Below are 18,447 nucleotides of genomic sequence, written 5' to 3' on the forward strand. Positions count from 1 at the left end.
GTATGTTAAGTGTATCAATTATGTTACCTTTTCTGTGGTATTTGACGACAGTTTGCAACTTTATTCTAGAGAACTACTAGGGACCTGGGACGAAATATTGCTATTGCTGGGAAGTTTGGCGAAAAATTTCATCAACATCTATTTAAGCTTAAGTAGATGTCATGTATTTATTTCTATATTGCTTTCTTTGTAATACTGTACAGTGTACAGTAGTATGCATCAAGTTATCAATAAACCGAATTTACAGAACTGGTGCAGCTATCATAAGCGTACGTGTATTTATTTTTATATGTGATAAATTTATTCTGCATGCAGCATCATGGATAGGGTAGTGGTTTCTTGACCGAAATATCTCTTAATTCGAGACGTACAGTATAATAAGGCTAGTTGGTAAGCATTTGCTGATTGTAGAAATTTGGATGTTATTTACCTTTCCTTGAGAAAAGAGGTTTACGACTATACACTATACAGTACTCTAAGAGCAATTAGCGGGCTTACAGCAATGAGTAATTTGGTTGTATTCTCATAAAGTGGAAAATGAAGGACAATTAGCACTAGAGTACAATGTGCAGTATGTTCAGACTGAATTTAAGGTTTAATGTCCTAAGCTCTATAAAGTATTAACCTTTCAATTAGGAAAAAGTTAATTCGTAGTAAACATTAACTTAAGGAATTCTGATCAACCAAGTTATTTGAAAGACTGTAGTTAGCATGACATTTTTTCTACAGTATATTGTCTATTATCACTGTTATTGTTTGTTTTTAGAGTACTTAATAAGCCACCATCGTTTGATTAGCTAATCTGCCGGCCCAAGGTCGAGTCTTGCTGGACTTGTTGTTTACAGTACATTTCGTACAGTACAGTACCAGAAGACCGCGGTACAGTATTTAAATCATTATCGTTTGAATGGCCCAAGGTAGTACTGTACTGTATCATACTACTGGCCAGCATTGCAATCTCATTCATCGTACAGTAGCGTGCAATCGGGCAGCAGTGTTGATATATAGCGCCGTGGGTTCCCTTCGGTGTTCATTTTGCTTGAAAGAACATCAGGACTCGACCAATTTTTCGTGTATCGGTCATCTCCAAATTATAACTTACAAGCTGCAAATCAATTTAAACCACCTTGGTTCGTATATTTTTGTTCCAATTAGAACTAAAAAAAATTGGGTTTTATCCTAAAGTGCAACATTCAATCGGTATCCGCATTACTGTAGTTGGTCTACTTCGTCGAAACGCCTTCAACCACCTGAGAGTCGCATTGAATGGATGATGCAGATAATATACGTGCTGAAGAAAGGAGGCTATGGCACATTGACGATTTTGCCGAGAACGCTGTACCAAGAGGAAGAAATTATGCTTGGTATGATAATCTTCCTTTAATGCGGCGATATTTACGATATTTGCTGCAAGCTTGGCAACAACTACGCTATATTTTCTTCTAGTTGATGGAAACAATTCATTTCTATTAAACGTTGAATTGCATAGAAAAAAGGAAAACTTTAATTTTTTTTTGTCTACGTATTTTCGTGCTGTACCATGTTCTACGTGAAGTACACCGATGATCGTAGCTGGTTTTAATCTGTATAAAACGATGCTGTCTATACTCTTTCTTTCCTTTTTTTCCATATTCTGCTTTGTGCTGGATACACTTAGCAAGATATGACTTTTTTGATCAATTTCGTATGAATTATCAGGTTATAAAGTTTCAATGCTCTGTAGTTAAATACTACTGTATGCGACAGTGTGATATCCAGTGGTCAATACAGTATTCAGATGGAATCGCCGTAGGCGGTAGTGCCGGTGAAAATTTGTTGTAGTCAACTTGGTAGTATGATGCTGTAGTATCGCTGATTTCAGCCATATCAAGTTATCTTGTAATTCTTTCCACTATTATCCATCACCTGTTTGTCATCAATCGCTTGGATCCGCTGTTAATTTCCGAAAAAGTAGCAGAGTACAGTACAATATTATTATTATGAATGACCTCTGTAAACAGTGTGTGGACGGACGTACCATGTATTGCGCATGTTGGTCAGCTGCAAAGACTTTCACAGTATGCTGTCTTACTCTGAAAAGCGTAAGCGGTACCGATTCCACCTGTAGAGGTAACAAACTGAATTAACCTCCTTGTTATCCTACAAACTAGAGTAAACTCTATACAGTATTGTTATTCTTTTTTAGTTCGTTAGTCGGTTAGATAGTCAACTAGTTTTTCAATTGATATTTAATTGTAAAGACTATAATCTTGGGTGCCAAGATTCCTTCAGTAATAAATGATAGTAAATCTCTGACTATCTCGTCTACATCATCTGTGACGCTATAATTATACCATAGTATTCGGTTGTTGGAACTGAATTATTTGGTGATATAGCTAATCTCGCCTCTTTAAGTTAGTAAGTGGCGTTCTACGCAAGGATTGGCGTGTGTAGACTACTTTGTTACTAGTGGTGTGTGACAAGTATCTATATACAGATGTATACAGTACTGTACAGTACATATCGATAAACTACAAGCCGACGGACGCGTACGCAATCGAACATGAATTTCAATTGTAACCGCAATGTTAACTAGTTTTTAATTTTCTTCTTGTCATCGAGGTACAAATTTGTTACTCGATATGTTATGCTTGATTGATTATATATTGTTATTGTTGTACAGTATATATAGTTAGTAATAGATTAAATACGATATCTTAACCATAAAGGCATAAATAAAGGAAACACTATACTGTATATGTACGTATACTGTACTGTATGATGATTGTATGGTAGTACTTGTAATACAGTAGGTGATAACATTGTAAAAGGCGGACTGATAAGCTACTAATTGTAGTGCGAAGTATAAACTGTAATCGTATCGAGGTGTAACCTCGTGTAGCTGTAAATACCGATCAACTAATAATAAAATGCGGTTATCAATCTTACTCACGGAGTGAACTTATTATTGAAGAACATAACAGTTATTACATGTAAAGTCAATGAACAGACTGTATTTGAAGATATTTTGCTTCATGAAAGGATAGACTAGAGAAATGGCGATGCAGTAATATTTGATATTTTGGTAATGATGGAGTACAATCCGTATATTATGACGTCACAAAATGATGACCATTTTTCAATCAAGTATAGAATCCATGATCGCGCTAATTAACTTACTGTCATAGTTAATTTACTTTCATCGATCGACAAATTTTTCAAATCGTGTAAGACGTATTACTATTCATAAAATATATCTTGATAGCGTAATTTAAATTTAAATTTGTATTGATCAATTAACTCTATTAATAGCCCTACATAGGAACTTTTAGGTTAACAATAGGTCTAAGGCGCATCTTGCGAAGATGCGCCTTAGACCTATTGTTCCCGTATGAAAACAATACAGCATGCATAGTAGGCGTGAACCTTCAGCAGCTAGTAGCAAAACGGCGTAGAATCTACTGCCTTTGCTATTAAACGAAAATGTTACTGTACAGTACTGTATGCCATACAGTAGGATAAAGCTGGTGTCATGTCTAGTACTGTGGACGTTCGCCAGTTTTAATGAACGAACGTGCGAACGTCCAATTTGAACGTCGGACGTTCATTGAACGTACCAACGTACACAGTGTACAGTGTTAACACTACAGTATATAGTGTACACTGTACTGTACAGTAACCGTGCATTTGTACAGCATACAGTACAGTACATTACAGTACAGTACAGTACTGTACACAGTACACGATATAAAGTTACTGAACCTCTGACAGGTCTACACGGTACGGTATAAAGTTACTGAACCTCTGTTAAATGAGCACATTATCGTAAACCGTCAGTAAAGCGACGGGAGTTTGCACTACTGTACAGTAGTGACTCTGAAATACAAAGTGTTGTACTGTAAAAGACGTTTGTACTACTGTACTGTATGTACAGTACTGTACTGTACTGTATAGTATTGGGGTGGGATTATACAAACTGACTGTATACACTGTACTGTACACTGTACACTGTACAGTACAGTTCGTCGACGTCCGATCTGACAACGAACGTACATACCGAACGTCCAAAATCGAACGTCCGTTGGACGTCCAATCGCTCGACGTCTACAGCACTAGTCATGTCTACTGTACTGTACTGTACTACTGGCCATTGCAATCTCCTTCATCGTACAGTAGCGTTCAATCGATCAAGCATTGAATTTTGTTAACCATTTTTTTTTTTGGGTTAACAAAGTTCAATGCTTGATCGATTGCACGCTACTGTACGATGTACGATGAAGGAGATTGCAATGCTGGCCACTAGTATGATACAGTAGACATGGCACCAGCCTTAAATGCTCATTGTTAAACTGTACAGCGTGTATGGAAAGTCTCCAAAGACTTTCCAGTATTTTTCCTAGAAATTTGAAACATAAATTCCTAACATTTTCGTTTAATTGCATAGGCAATAGCTTCTATGTCGTTTTGCTACTAGCTGCTGAAGGCCCACGCTTACTATGCATGCTGTATTATTTTCATACGGAACAATAGGTCTACGGCCGCATCTTCCTTTCCTTAGACCTATTGTTCCCGTATGAAAACAATACAGTTTAAACAATAAGCAGTACGTACAGTAAATACAGGCCAAAAATAGAAAAGTCTATTCAGCTCGATGGATGTTGCTTCTTAGTTAAATTGCCCTATTTTTATCGTTATACTGATCCAATCATTGATATATATTAACAATTATATGAATAGTGAACAATTTGCAATATGTTATGTATCTCTTTCTTGAAGATTAAGCTATAAAAGTTAAAAATGAAGTAAAAACGCTGCCCAAACCCGATCAAATTATTGATTTTCTAACCCGAAATGAGCACAATCGCTATACAAGCACTGCATTAGCACAGAATTACTTGACTTTGAATCCCTCCCTGGAGTTGGGTTTGAGGTTGACTTTATTAAGGACACTAATGCTGGCTCTTCTCGGCCACCGTAGATAGCTGACTGAGAATGAAGGTTCCATTGATTAACGAGTCACCGTTTCTTTACAAATCTCATTTACTGTATATGACGTATGTACACACTATCCAGTATTATTTGCGAGTTAAGATAAAAAAGTTTATTCTCTTCCGGATGAATTGCTTATGTATTAGCAGCAGAGCTTATCTTCATATTTTGAATAGCTAGTCAATAACTCCTACCGTACTGTAAAAGTAAAGTAACCAATCTCAAGTACACGATCACTAAGTTAGTACACGTTGCAACGCGTTGTAGATCATCTTATATTCAATTAATTATTTGTCAGGGACTACTGAAGGAAAGAGAAAGAGAGACAGAAAAGGATTTTTCATCGACAAAAATGTGAGAATCGATTTTTTTGCTGGTCATTTGGCTATACCTGAAGACTGAAAGCGTACAACGTCACCAATCACCTTGGAGGCACTTTTTTGCGAGCACACTTGTAAACAATGTACTGTACTGTACATTCAAGTGTACAAGTGTACTGTACAGTACGATGTGTTCATTTCCTTTCAGACTGGGAAAAAGGGAAGAACAGTACCGAAATCAAGGTCAAATTACTATACTTTATACCATAATGGAGCTAGAGAGCTGAACTTTTTATACAAGTTGATAGAATTAAATGTCTATGCAAGAAGAGTCGAAGCAGATAGTAATCATTACTATGTACAATACTTTGCCATGCCAAAGTTGGAAACGAAAATAAACCCACGTTTACAGGCGGAGGGGGTTCCATTTTTATCGATGAAAAGTCGTCGTTTCCTGTCTCTTCCTTTTTCTTCCGTACAGTGTACAGTACAGTACACTACAGTACTGTATAAAATGTACTGTCAACATTGAACAATAAGTCAAGCAAGGTTCGACCTTGGGCCAATCAAACGATAATGATTTAAATGCTGTACCGCGGTCTTTTCGTACAATACAGCACAGCACAGTACAGTACTGTCAACAACAAATCCAGCAAGACTCGACCTTGGGCCGGCAGATTAGCTAATCAAACGATGGTGGTTTAAATACTTTAAACAATAACAGTGATAATAGACAATATACTGTATATCACACTAGGCAATTGTCGATATTATGATAGCCCTTTAATAATCAATTAAAATGTTCCACTTAGCGCGCATTCAAATGTAAATGAAGCGTACAGTACATACTGTACGTACAGTACAATAGAGAGAGGAAAGATAAAACCGCTATTGAATGGCATAGTACGTACAGTAGAAGTTGACCAACGGTATTACAGTACTGCAAGACTGCAAAGTACTGTACACTGTACAGTATGTTTATGTGTACTGTACTGTACACACAAACTGTGCAGTATGAATAGAGTGTGTGGAAAGTCATTTGATATTTGTACAGTACAGCGTTTACGGGAAATTTTTGTACTGTACAGTGTACAGTATACTGGTGTACTGTACAATGTACAGTACACGATAGTAGCGGATGTCGGAGACCTTTTACTATTTTGAACCCCCAAAAACACCACGGGCGCTTTATTATTTTAATAAGAGTGTAGCAAAAATTCATGCTAACTACAGTCTTTCAAATAACTTGATTGATCATAATTCCTTAACAAAGTTCAATGCTTGATCGATTGCACACTACTGTACGTACGATGAAGGAGATTGCAATGCTGGCCAGTAGTATGTACTGTATGATACAGTAGACATGACACCAGCTTTATCCTATGGCATACTGTACAGTACTGTACTGTACAGTACAGTAGAACGATCGAACGAGGAGTCAGTCGATTGTACTCTACGGTACAATGTACTGTAGTGTTTCCCAAAAAAATTAGGGGGGCAGCAGTGTTGATATTTATAGTTAGCATTGTGATATATAGCACCGTGGGTTCCCTTCGGTGTTCATTTTGCTTGAAAAAACATCACCACTCAACCTTTTTTTCCTGTCTCGGTCGTCTCCAAATTATAACTTACAAGCTGCAAATCAATTTAAACCACCTTGGTTCGTGTATTTTTGTTCCAATTAGAGCTAAAAAAATTGGGTTTTATCCTAAAGTACAACATTCAATCGGTATCCGCATTACTGTAGTTGGTCTACTTCGTCGAAACGCCTTCAACCACCTGAGTGTCGCATTGAATGGACGATGCAGATAATATACGTGCTGCCGGAAGGAGGCTACGGCGCATTGGCGATTTTGCCGAGAATGAAGCACCAAGAGAAAGAAATTATGCTTGGTATGATAATCTTTTAATGCGGCGACATTTACGATATTTGCTGCAAGCTTGGCAACAACTACGCTATATTTTCTTCTAGTTGATGGAAACAATTCATTTCTATTAAACGTTGAATTGCATAGAAAAAAAGGAAAACTCATGGATGACCGGTGACACTAGTTGGATAGTGTACGCACTTGGTATCTTGAGAAAAAAAAAATGAACTTCTTAATTAATTTAATATATCTTACACGTACATAGCTAAACGATTTACTGTGCTTCGTGAATTCTAATATATTATAGTAAGCTAAACATAGTCTAGCTTGCATCCAAGTGAAAGTGAATATTTTCTTAACTTCAACTTTTATTTTTTTTTGTCTACGTATTTTCGTGCTGTACCATGTTCTACGTGAAGTACACCGATGATCGTAACTGGTTTTAATCTGTGTAAAACGATGCTGTCTATACTTTCTTCCCTTTTTTTTTTATATTCTGCTTTGTGCTGGATACACTTAGCAAGATATGACTTTTTTGATCAATTTCGTATGAATTAACAGGTTATAAAGTTTCAATGCTCTATAGTTCAATACTACTGTATGCGACAGTGTGATATCCAGTGGTCAATACAGTATTCAGATGGAATCGCCGTAGGCGGTAGTGCCGGTGAAAATTTGTTGTAGTCAACTTGGTAGTATGATGCTGTAGTATCGCTGATTTCAGCCATATCAAGTTATCTTGTAATTCTTTCCACTATTATCCATCACCTGTTTGTCATCAATCGCTTGGATCCGCTGTTAATTTCCGAAAAAGTAGCAGAGTACAGTACAATATTATTATTATGAATGACCTCTGTAAACAGTGTGTGGACGGACGTACCATGTATTGCGCATGTTGGTCAGCTGCAAAGACTTTCACAGTATGCTGTCTTACTCTGAAAAGCGTAAGCGGTACCGATTCCACCTGTAGAGGTAACAAACTGAATTAACCTCCTTGTTGTCCTACAAACTACAGTATATACAGATGTATACAGTACTGTACACTGTACAGTACATATCGATAAACTACAAGCCGACGGACGCGTACGCAATCGAACATGAATTTCAATTGTAACCGCAATGTTAACTTGTTTTTAATTTTCTTCTTGTCATCGAGGTACAAATTTGTTACTCGATATGTTATGCTTGATTGATTATATTGTTATTACATGTAAAGTCAATGAATAGACTGTATTTGAAGATATTTTGCTTCATGAAATGATAGACTAGAGAAATGGCGATGCAATAATATTTGATATTTTGGTAATGATGGAGTACAGTCTGTATATTATGACGTCACAAAATGATCATTTTTCAATCAAGTATAGAATCCATGATCGCGCTAATTAACTTAATTAACTTACTGTCATAGTTAATTTACTTTCTTTGATCGACAAATTTTTCAAATCGATCGACTAATTTTCAAATCGTGTAAGACGTATTACTATTCATAAAATATATCTTGATAACGTAATTTAAATTTAAATTTGTATTGATCAATTAACTCTATCAATAGCCCTACGGGACGTATCATAGGAACTTTTTTCTTCGACCTTCAGTAATAAAGTATGCTCTTGTAGCATTAAATATTCAACGGTCTAGTTTCTTATTGATTATTTGAATGTCAATCAGTATACAAACTTAAAATTACTTCCTTGAGGTCGCTTCCGGGTACACTTGGAATCATTTGTTTATATTGGGATAGCATGCGTTTGGGGATGATGCCGAGAATTTCTCTGGCAAGGATGGATATATTGTATGTAAATAGGATGGTACTATGAGCAGTTATTTTGACGCCTTATTTTATCAATGTTAGCTGAATTCGTTTTGGACGTCTCATTATTTTGGGCCAATTTGGAACGACTCGGCTATTTCTGCTTAGTTTATTTACCGTCATCAATTGATTTATATAGCGGTTTATACAATTGTCAGTCAGGATTGACACTAATTTTAAGTGTTTCAGATATAGCATATTTTGTTCACTTTAGTAATGCTCTGCATATTGGCAATAGTAATTTGTAGAATAGTTACTGTATAAGAGCCGCAAAAATAATGTTGATAAGAATAGAAAACTATAATCGGCGGTGCCGTAAATAGTCAAGGTTTGTCGTACTCGAACATGAATAAATTAGGGTGTATTACTGTTTACACAAACTTTCGAGGACAGATTGGATATCATTAATAAGGATTTTATAGCAATTCATTTAATAACAATTTATTGCTGGTGGAAAGGGGTTTCTTTGCGGTCAATAGATGAAAAATCAAATTAAATGAATGGAAAGGTTGACACTAAATATCTTATTCCATTGATCCGCTGAATGTCAGTCATACCTAGTATGTCGTTAAAAGTATTTAAAAAGGATATAATTAAAAATCGCTATTCGAAATATTTTATTTCTACATCATGCGTATATTGCTATGATATTAGCATTAAGAATACAGATATCAAGAGGATCCAACACATTCGTTATCGAAAAGTAACTGAGTAAAAAAGTTCCCTTGCAGTCTGGATGCAGTAAATAGCATTAATTTCTACGGAACGTATACTTTATTCAGCAAATTAAAATAAGTGTATGTATAGAGCAATAATATTGGTTAGAAATATTAGCGATATAGCTATATTCTATATCATAACTGAAGATATTCCATACGGCTTAGATATTTTCAAAGAGAAATGAGTTTAATCGCATATTTACAATAAAACTAGTCAATTATTCAAATTTGGACTATAATTCCATTTAGAGGTATCAACTGACAATTAGGATTTATTCATATACAAGCTTCCATAGAAATTTATCTACAAAATCGCAGTATCTGAAATGTATCTTTCAGACGGTTAAAATTAAAACTTAGTTACAATAAAACTTTAATTTTAAAAATGTAATTAGTACGATACTTAATTGAAAGAAATTCAAGTGCTTTATGAAGTAGATGGAGGGAGCATTTGGATGTAAGGAATAATAACCATCACTGTGAAGCCTTGACTGGGCGTAGATATACTTTTAGTTTTTTTTATACAACATTCTCATTTTTTATAAATATTATTAGAACGTTTTCAAATGTTAACGATAGTAATATTTTACTAGTCGCTGCATTCGGGTGAACTTGATCGTATATTGTATTCTTCTTCGGTCGTAGTACTTGCTGCCGGAGATGAAACTTTAGTTGGTGGTAATGGCTTAAATGGATTTAAACTGCGTACAGATTTTCCACCGCGCGTGTTTACTTCTTGAGATTTCGTTAACAGTGGTGGCATAAATGAAGACTGTAAATTGTTATCATTAACGTCAGGTTGACTTGAAGTTATCACAGATTGTGATAAACTTCGAGTCGTTGATGGCGTTACTGAGCTCATTCGTGATAAACTTTCGCTTTCTTCCGTTGATGAATCTACGTTATTCCTATTATTACTTTGCCAAAAAGGACTACTCAAAAACTGATTTCTGCTTTTATTGGACTGAATTGAAGAGGGTGTAGGGATTTCGTCTCTGGAGGACATGATCGAGCTTGAAGCTGCCGATTCACTACGACTAGGAGTATCTTGGTAATCTTCATTAGTGCCAAATTTGGATAATTCAGAATACTTACTATCCCAAGCAGGTTTAGTTCGGCGCGATAACGATGGCAGACTTGAAGCAGAGTTAGGGCGAAAAACTGTTTTATCAAATTTATCATTGCGAGATTTTTCTTCGCTACTCATCCTCCTATCCGAAATACTTTCACTAATACTGTTTCTCGCTTGAGTTTGAAATTGAGTATCAGGTTGAATCGATCGAGTTCTTGTCATTTCTTCGGAGGACATTGGTCTGTTTCGATTTGATTTTCGTTGTGATCGAGCCGAGTGACTCCTGTCGGTAGCTCTATTAGATAGATTATCTGAGACTATATCATTTTTTGTCGGAGTTAAGGTTCGAGAAGATAGTTCAGTATCATTGTAACTGGATGCAATGCTTGACCTTGCTTGAGTTACATCTTCAATAATTATTGAATCTTCTCGCTGTACCTCTCTATTGTTAATTTCATGATCACTTTGACTAGAGATAGCATCCTCTTCTTGAGATACTAAATGCGCGGGATTTGGACTATTAATGGCTAATCTATATTTTTCCATTAACTCCTCTAATCTTTCATCTGAAATTTCAGTTCTGTCGGATTCCAAATCAGTACCAGTTCGAGAAGTGATTGGAGTACTGATGGAGGATCTGCATTGTTCAAGTAACTCTTGCAATCTGCTCTCATCGACGCTTTGGGTATCATCCTATTTTCATCAAGGATTGATGCCATTATTCAATAGTAATCATGATGTGGCTACATGAAGAATCTTAAAAATGTAAGTGAATGAGATATAATATTAATTTACCTCTTCATCATATTTCATTTTATGCAATTGTTGTTCAATGGTCTTAAGGCGATGATTTAAATCTCGTTGAAATTTCGTTTCAAATAAGCTATACTCTCCTAGACCTAGGTAGATGACAAGTGAAATAGGTTCATACGAGTGTTTCCCTAAATATCTCAAAAACCTTTCAGTAGGCAGGATATATGTCTATGATCAGTACCATAGTTATCGATATCGTTTTCATCAGCTTGCCATGCTATTATTTCATCTTTAACGAGACTCTATAGGATTAATTGTCAACATATTGGAAATACAAAATGTTAAAAGTTGCTATTGTACTGCAAAATTGCTCATCTAATCGCCAATAGTTGTAAAAATTTATTTCTTACATCGATTTTAGTTACACTAGTAATATTTTCAGTCATATCTTCATTTGGAACCATAGTTAAACTTTCGAATTTATCTGCCGGCATGATAGATTTCAATTTTCTAATTGTCATACAAGTAAGAATACAAACTTTACTGCAAGAAATAAATAATCAGAAGCAAATCGTGACTACTAGAAAATTAAAATTTCTCAGTCGTACGTATCAATGCTATCTAAGATCTCTTTTTCTCGCTTTTCCGGAAGAAATCCATTTGAAAGATTTTTAGAACTTGCAATATGGGTGTTTGTCTGGTTGATATGGATTTAGTATCCGCATTAATACCAATAAAGTCAAATAGGCATCGAAACAAGACTGTGATTATTGAATATAATCTAGTACCGTCTCAGTTTCGTCTTGATTTTCATCCGCTTCAAGCAAGAGCTGCTCAATTCTCTTTTTTTCTTCATCTGTCATCGTAACTATATTGGCCGCATCTGCTGCGAGCTATGTCAGCCAATAAAACTCTTGTGTTACTTATTACAATTACGTTAATAGCAGGGATCACTCAAGAAATTTTTTTCTCCCATTCCCATACACGGGAAGGAATTTCTTGAGTAGTCCCTATTAACAGATAGAGAATTATGTTATATCTCAATCTAATATGATTATATTACAATACCTCGATATTTCTTCTAATATAGTTTTTATTTTTAGAGTCCGTTTTTTCACTTTTTTGGTTACTATGGTGCCTTTTATCGTTTTTTCCCTTTTGCTTTCTGCTTTGTTTAATCTTTCTATGTATTCGAGTCCTTGTCATTTCTGAATGATTTTCAGTTCGAACATTGGATTTTTTGCTACTCGATATCTCTGTAGCTGCCAATAAATGGTCTCAGATATATATTTGATTGATAAAACAACAAACAGAAACATCAATATAGAAATTTACCTTGTTCTTCATCTGATATATCGGAAAGGTTGTAATTGACATCTAGATTACTTTCAATTAGTCCCGGCGGTTGAGTAGCAAAGAGAGGTGAAAATGTTCCAGAATAAGCTTCTATTTCCTCATCGTCACTGAAAGCTATGCAAAAATCGAACATCACTACAAAGAAACATCTTCAATGCTTATAACTATAAATTAACCTCTTACAGTTACGAGTAAATACTTTATAGAATTATATCAGATTACTTGATAAATCGGGCGCAGGGCCAATAGCGTTAATGTGATTTTTAGATAGTAAAGCAATTTCTTTTCCTTCTCGTTCGAGTTGCCTTTGCTGCTCTATTAACTGTTGTGACCATTGAGATTCTAACACTAGCCGTTTCTTCTTGACTTCTTTTTCTTTCTATTTATTGATTCATCATCAGAAATATATATTATGAATATTTAGCAGCAATGGAAACTTAAGTGCAGATAATAGTTCAAACCTTGACTACATCAGTAAGAAGAGAATCTAATTTCTGAATTCTTTTTAATCCCTTAGCAATTCTGGGATCCAGAACTTCTTCCGGCGTAGCTGCAACATCTTCTTTGGCTGCATTTACATTACTTGAATCTGCGGTGTCATTTTGTGATTGCTTCTCATCTGTGACTTCCGTACACTCCTATTGTTTAAGGTTGAAGAGTATTAAACGAATGGTTGTAAGGCATAACTTAAATTTTTAACATTTTATTATCGATAAATTAGCAATATTCTACGATAAATTTTAAAGTTTATTTGGTACTATAATTCATGTACTTCTTTTGGTTTGTTTAATTCGATATCGTTATCACTTTCAGCTTCCTCAACAGGTTCCTTTTATGTAATATTTTGTTGGAATATAAGATAATAGTTATTTAAATTATATTTCCGTTTTATTAGAGAATAGTTCATAGAAAATACGAAATTAATCAGTATGAATCTGTACAAGTAAGATGCTACTATACCTCAATGCTTGCTACTTCTATTTCCTCCACTGGTCGTGAAAAAGAAAGAGCATATTGACGTCGTAATACGATATGGCAAAAAGTTTATCAGGAATTTTACAGATTTTGTTAGCTTATTAAAATGATTATTGGTACCTTCTGGTGTTAATACTTCCAGAGATGATGAAGCAGGTCTATTAGAGCGCTACACGATTGATAATATATGTTATTTTTAAACTCAGCTATGACAGTTAGTGTAAAATAACTCAATATGTGTGTAATAAAAATAATCGAGCTTAGAAAGTATAGTTTTACATATTACTTTCGTAATAAATTTAGCTATAAAATATTATAGGTTGATGATAGATACGTTCGTTGTGCGTCGTAGTAAGATATATGCAAACGCAGTAGGCATAGCATGATGATTAAAACTTGATATTATTTTACTTCCTCTTTAGGTTTTAAAGTTTTAAATTAAAATAGTGAATAAACGAGTAACTTAAACGAGCAATTTTAGATACTAACCACAGATGAATGACCTGATATTGGTGGATATTGGTCGTCGTTATCATTCCTATAATGTTAATAAAAATTGATAGTTAGTAACAAACTGAGTTAATACGCTCTTTAATGACATTTATGGTACATCTTTTTGCAAGCTAATATTACGGCATCAAATTTTATACATTTGAGCCTTTTTATGGCGATATTTCATATTATAGCTTGGCTGTCAATATGTTATACGTTTATTCAACTAAGATTTAAAATGTTTAAGTATAAAAATTTACATTTAATAGAATTATTGACTAATCCTATGTGGGTGAAACAGATTGTGGGTATACAGTACGTTTACTTCAAGACTAATGAAATAAATTGATTAATTAGAAGATTTAGATTAAAGTAGCTAGAGCAATCGTATCAATTACAGCATAGATCAATCCTATTCTTAATTATATCATAACTTGCCTGACACTTTCGGTACTATCCATACCAATAGCTTATAGTACATATAGGTACATAATTAAATAATTCAGTCAATTTATGATGTAATGATGTCACTATGTAGAGTCCAGATGAATAAATAATTCCACGGGGTAATCCAAAATTCAGATATCATTTATTACTATACTAATTTATATCTAAGTCATAAAATTCTGGCTTCGTCGAGATTAAATAAGTAAGTAGTTACTGTCTATGTCAATGAAGAATTCGTCCAACTTGCAATGCTAACCGTGTGAACGTATTACACTCGTATTTCTAATTGAAAGCTATTGCTAAATTCACACATCGATGTAGCAAACTATCTCCATTATCTCAAGTCGTTAGTAATTCAGTTTTATAGTATTTCAGCATATTCTATTGCCTATTTGGTATCTCAAGTACATATGATTATTTGTGCTTATGTTATGATTGATACGGTTGTGGTTTAAGAATTTCAACGGGAGGAATTCGTTACTATGATACGAGCCATTTGAAATTAAGAATGATTCTATAATGCTCATGCGCAATGCTTCACGAAGTCTGCCGTCAAATGATCCTGCAGTAACTGTAACTGTGATAGTCAGACACCGAAGGCTCCAGTGGACTATACCCCCTATACAGTATCGTATACCATTATGATAGTATACGACACTATACTTCACGGCTATATCGAAAGATGTTCCATGTCTAGTGTTCCACATTCGCTTAGTCAAAAACCTCTTCGAGAGCACCAATTTCAAAATTGCTCCTAGCTGCGTTGCGGGCACTAGTAGCGAGACTGTTGGTGAACATTTTCCCTTTACCGGTTTACTAGTCCTTTTAGTTGCAGTAATGGCCGATTCTCGAAGATATGAAAGAGGATCAGATAGAGATAAATATAGAAAAGAATCCTCCCGAAAAAATGAGTATAAGGACAGATCACCAAGCAGGAACAGAAGCGATAAACGAAGGTAGCCATCCAAATATTGCAGCAATAATTTTGCAATGTCAATATCGCTGTTCTAGTAATGTTTGCTGTAACCTGTTACTTATGTTTTGGGAACATATTTTAGAATGATTCACAAATAGGATTCATGCCAATTACATATTTAATTGATTAATTATTAATCGTTGTAACATAACTTCAATCTATTTTGGTTCCCGTTGTTTTGAATGCCGAACTTGGTCAGATATCCAGATGAAGCAAGGAACTATCGTCATAAGGAAAGGAGAGACGAACGGGATAGTGAATCTCAAAGATTATCAGATAGTCATAAACATCAGCATTCGAATGATAGGAGACAAAGAGATTCATACGAAGATAGAAGCTCTAGAAAGGACGATCGAAGGAGAAATAGAGATGATGAGCATAAACAGGTCGAAAATTAATAGCTATACAATATTAATTATAGTAAAAAGAATTTTGTAGTTCGAGTGGATTAGTAGTTTCCTTTTTGGACATGACTACGTAAATACGTGCCAGAAGTTTATAAAAGTGTTTCACACAACATGAATCACAGATATAATAATAAATTTAGCAGTTTATTCTGTAGAAGCATGATAGATTATTTTATTTTGAGGAATTAGCTGTAATTGTCTCCACTCTACTATAAAGATAGAGACGCAATAGCGTAGATAAATATAGTAAATTAGTTGTATGGCTTGCAATTACTGCTAAGACGTTTTACTAAGAACTGCTATTATACCTAAATCAGATTAGATGTGCTGTAAAATTCAAAGATTCTTTTTAGATTTAACTTTTGCTTTCCATTTTTGTAGAGAAATGATTATTCCAGAAATAGGGATGAAGCTGATCGTAAAAGGGAGGAATATAACGAAGGTAAATGTTTTGTGTATAGGATTTATATAATCGATTGTGTCTATGATTCTTGATGCTATGCACTGGTAATAGACAGTGTTACCGAGTAGTTGGTGTAGTATTCTCTACTCTAATTACATAATTTTACTATAAAATTGGTCATGATTATGATACCACGTTAAAAGATTTTAGATATAAATAATCAGTTATCGAAATTCGATATTATGAATTAAAAGCGACTAGATTTACTATTATTTGGCAGATAGAACAGACAGAAAATTAGTATATGACTGCTTTTGTCGTGGTTTTAGCCGGTAATCATACCAGCAAATAATTTGCAGCAGTAATAATGAAAATATTTAGGACTGTTTTTGATGTTGCAGCTCGGCGTAAAAGGAGGAAGAGTGAAGAAAAAAATGACGAGTTAGTATATACGTATAATTTGTATCTTTTGATTCTGGTATGGCATTGGATAGTGTAATATTTTAAAATCTGTCCGGTATGATTCGTTAAAGCTTGGTTGAATACTTGTAATTTAATTTAGTTTTGGAAAACCTGTATCTGAATCAGAAACTGGCAAAGATGATGAGGATAATGCTGCTACTGAGAAAGCAGAACCTGATTTTAAGCTTTCCGGCAACTTAGCAAAAGATACGAATACCTATAAAGTATGAATGTGACATTGTTGAAAATCACGATATTTCAATTTTATTAACATTATGGGAACACATTTCATGTTAAGGGTGTAGTAATAAAATATAGTGAGCCGCCAGAAGCGAGGCAGCCGAAAACCAGATGGAGGCTATATGTATTTAAAGAGGATCAGTCACTGCGTAAGATTGAAGATGTTATTTTGTAGCACTAAATTCTGTGGATGACCGCCAGTATTGATAATACTCGAATGAAAGACAATACACTTCCTTAACACTGTGATATATTAATTTGCCTTTTATAGCAACTGTTTATATCCACCGACAAAGTGCTTTTCTGCTGGGTCGAGATAGAAGAGTAAGAAAAAATTCAGAATTTTAATAACTACTGAATCCACCGGCTTTTCCTAATTTTTATTATGCTCTCATTTCTTCTCTGCAGGTAGCCGATATTCCTATTGATCATCCTTCATGTTCGAGCCAACATGCTGTTATTCAATACCGATTAGTTGATGTAGAAAAGGAAGATGGAACTCTTGGAAAGAAAGTGAAGTAAGTCCTATGGTTTGCTAACTTGCTGCTTGGTGTGATGATATTTTATGACTACAATTTTGTGCTTCTGTGAAGTTGTGATAACGTATTTTGCTATCTCTAATTGTTCAATCTTTTTTTAGGCCATACATGATAGATCTAGAATCAACTAATGGAACATATGTGAATAATAACAGAATAGAGTCATCTCGTTATGTTGAACTGAAGGAAAAGGTAGTAATCCTACTATAATCACTTTACACCATAAATTTGTGATAATTGTAATTATACATCAATTAAGTGAAGTTTGCACTAAATGCTTTCCTGTATGGTAATTGTATTGAATTTAAAAAATTTACTTGGTATTCTGATTTCCGACTTATTAAACAAGGATATGGTGAAGTTTGGTTACAGTAGTAGAGAATATATCCTTCTTCACGAAAATTCACAGGATCAGCTTGACGAACCCGAAGCGGAAGAAAATACTGATGCTCAGGAATAATAATAAGTTTAATGTCCGCACTTGTATGAAATTTTTTTGTAAATCATCGTATCACTTTTTTATGAGAACCTTGAAGCTGCTAGTAGTTACTTTGTGCTATATACTGTACATAGGTATATCTATTAATAATTTCTTGATGATGAATCGTCAATTTACAGTATTGCAAAGACATCTATG

The 18,447-nt window shown here is 34.6% G+C and overlaps 2 protein-coding genes across 2 annotated transcripts; one reads left to right on the top strand and one right to left on the bottom strand.

The window, feature by feature from the left end:
- Positions 1 to 10,277: 10,277 nt before the first annotated feature.
- Positions 10,278 to 14,445, bottom strand: TRIADDRAFT_55339 (uncharacterized protein; the record flags this gene model as incomplete). Its single annotated transcript, XM_002111840.1, has 13 exons — positions 10,278 to 11,453; positions 11,556 to 11,659; positions 11,719 to 11,815; positions 12,302 to 12,406; positions 12,582 to 12,721; positions 12,849 to 12,983; positions 13,092 to 13,248; positions 13,331 to 13,507; positions 13,642 to 13,698; positions 13,830 to 13,858; positions 13,965 to 14,013; positions 14,334 to 14,382; positions 14,420 to 14,445. The coding sequence occupies 13 exons, from the start codon at positions 14,443 to 14,445 to the stop codon at positions 10,278 to 10,280; spliced, it is 2,301 nt and encodes a 766-aa protein (XP_002111876.1).
- A 2,723-nt stretch (positions 14,446 to 17,168) lies between these two features.
- On the top strand, positions 17,169 to 18,270 carry TRIADDRAFT_24288 (uncharacterized protein; the record flags this gene model as incomplete). The annotated part of the gene is made up of 6 exons (XM_002111346.1): positions 17,169 to 17,255; positions 17,330 to 17,420; positions 17,543 to 17,595; positions 17,680 to 17,789; positions 17,912 to 18,002; positions 18,160 to 18,270. Coding segments are annotated over 6 exons (543 nt in total), but the record flags the coding sequence as incomplete, so codon positions are not given.
- Between the last annotated feature and the right edge of the window lie 177 nt (positions 18,271 to 18,447).

The sequence above is a fragment of the Trichoplax adhaerens genome, genomic scaffold, assembly GCF_000150275.1.
Source record: "Trichoplax adhaerens TRIADscaffold_4 genomic scaffold, whole genome shotgun sequence".
Taxonomy (NCBI): domain Eukaryota; kingdom Metazoa; phylum Placozoa; class Uniplacotomia; order Trichoplacea; family Trichoplacidae; genus Trichoplax; species Trichoplax adhaerens.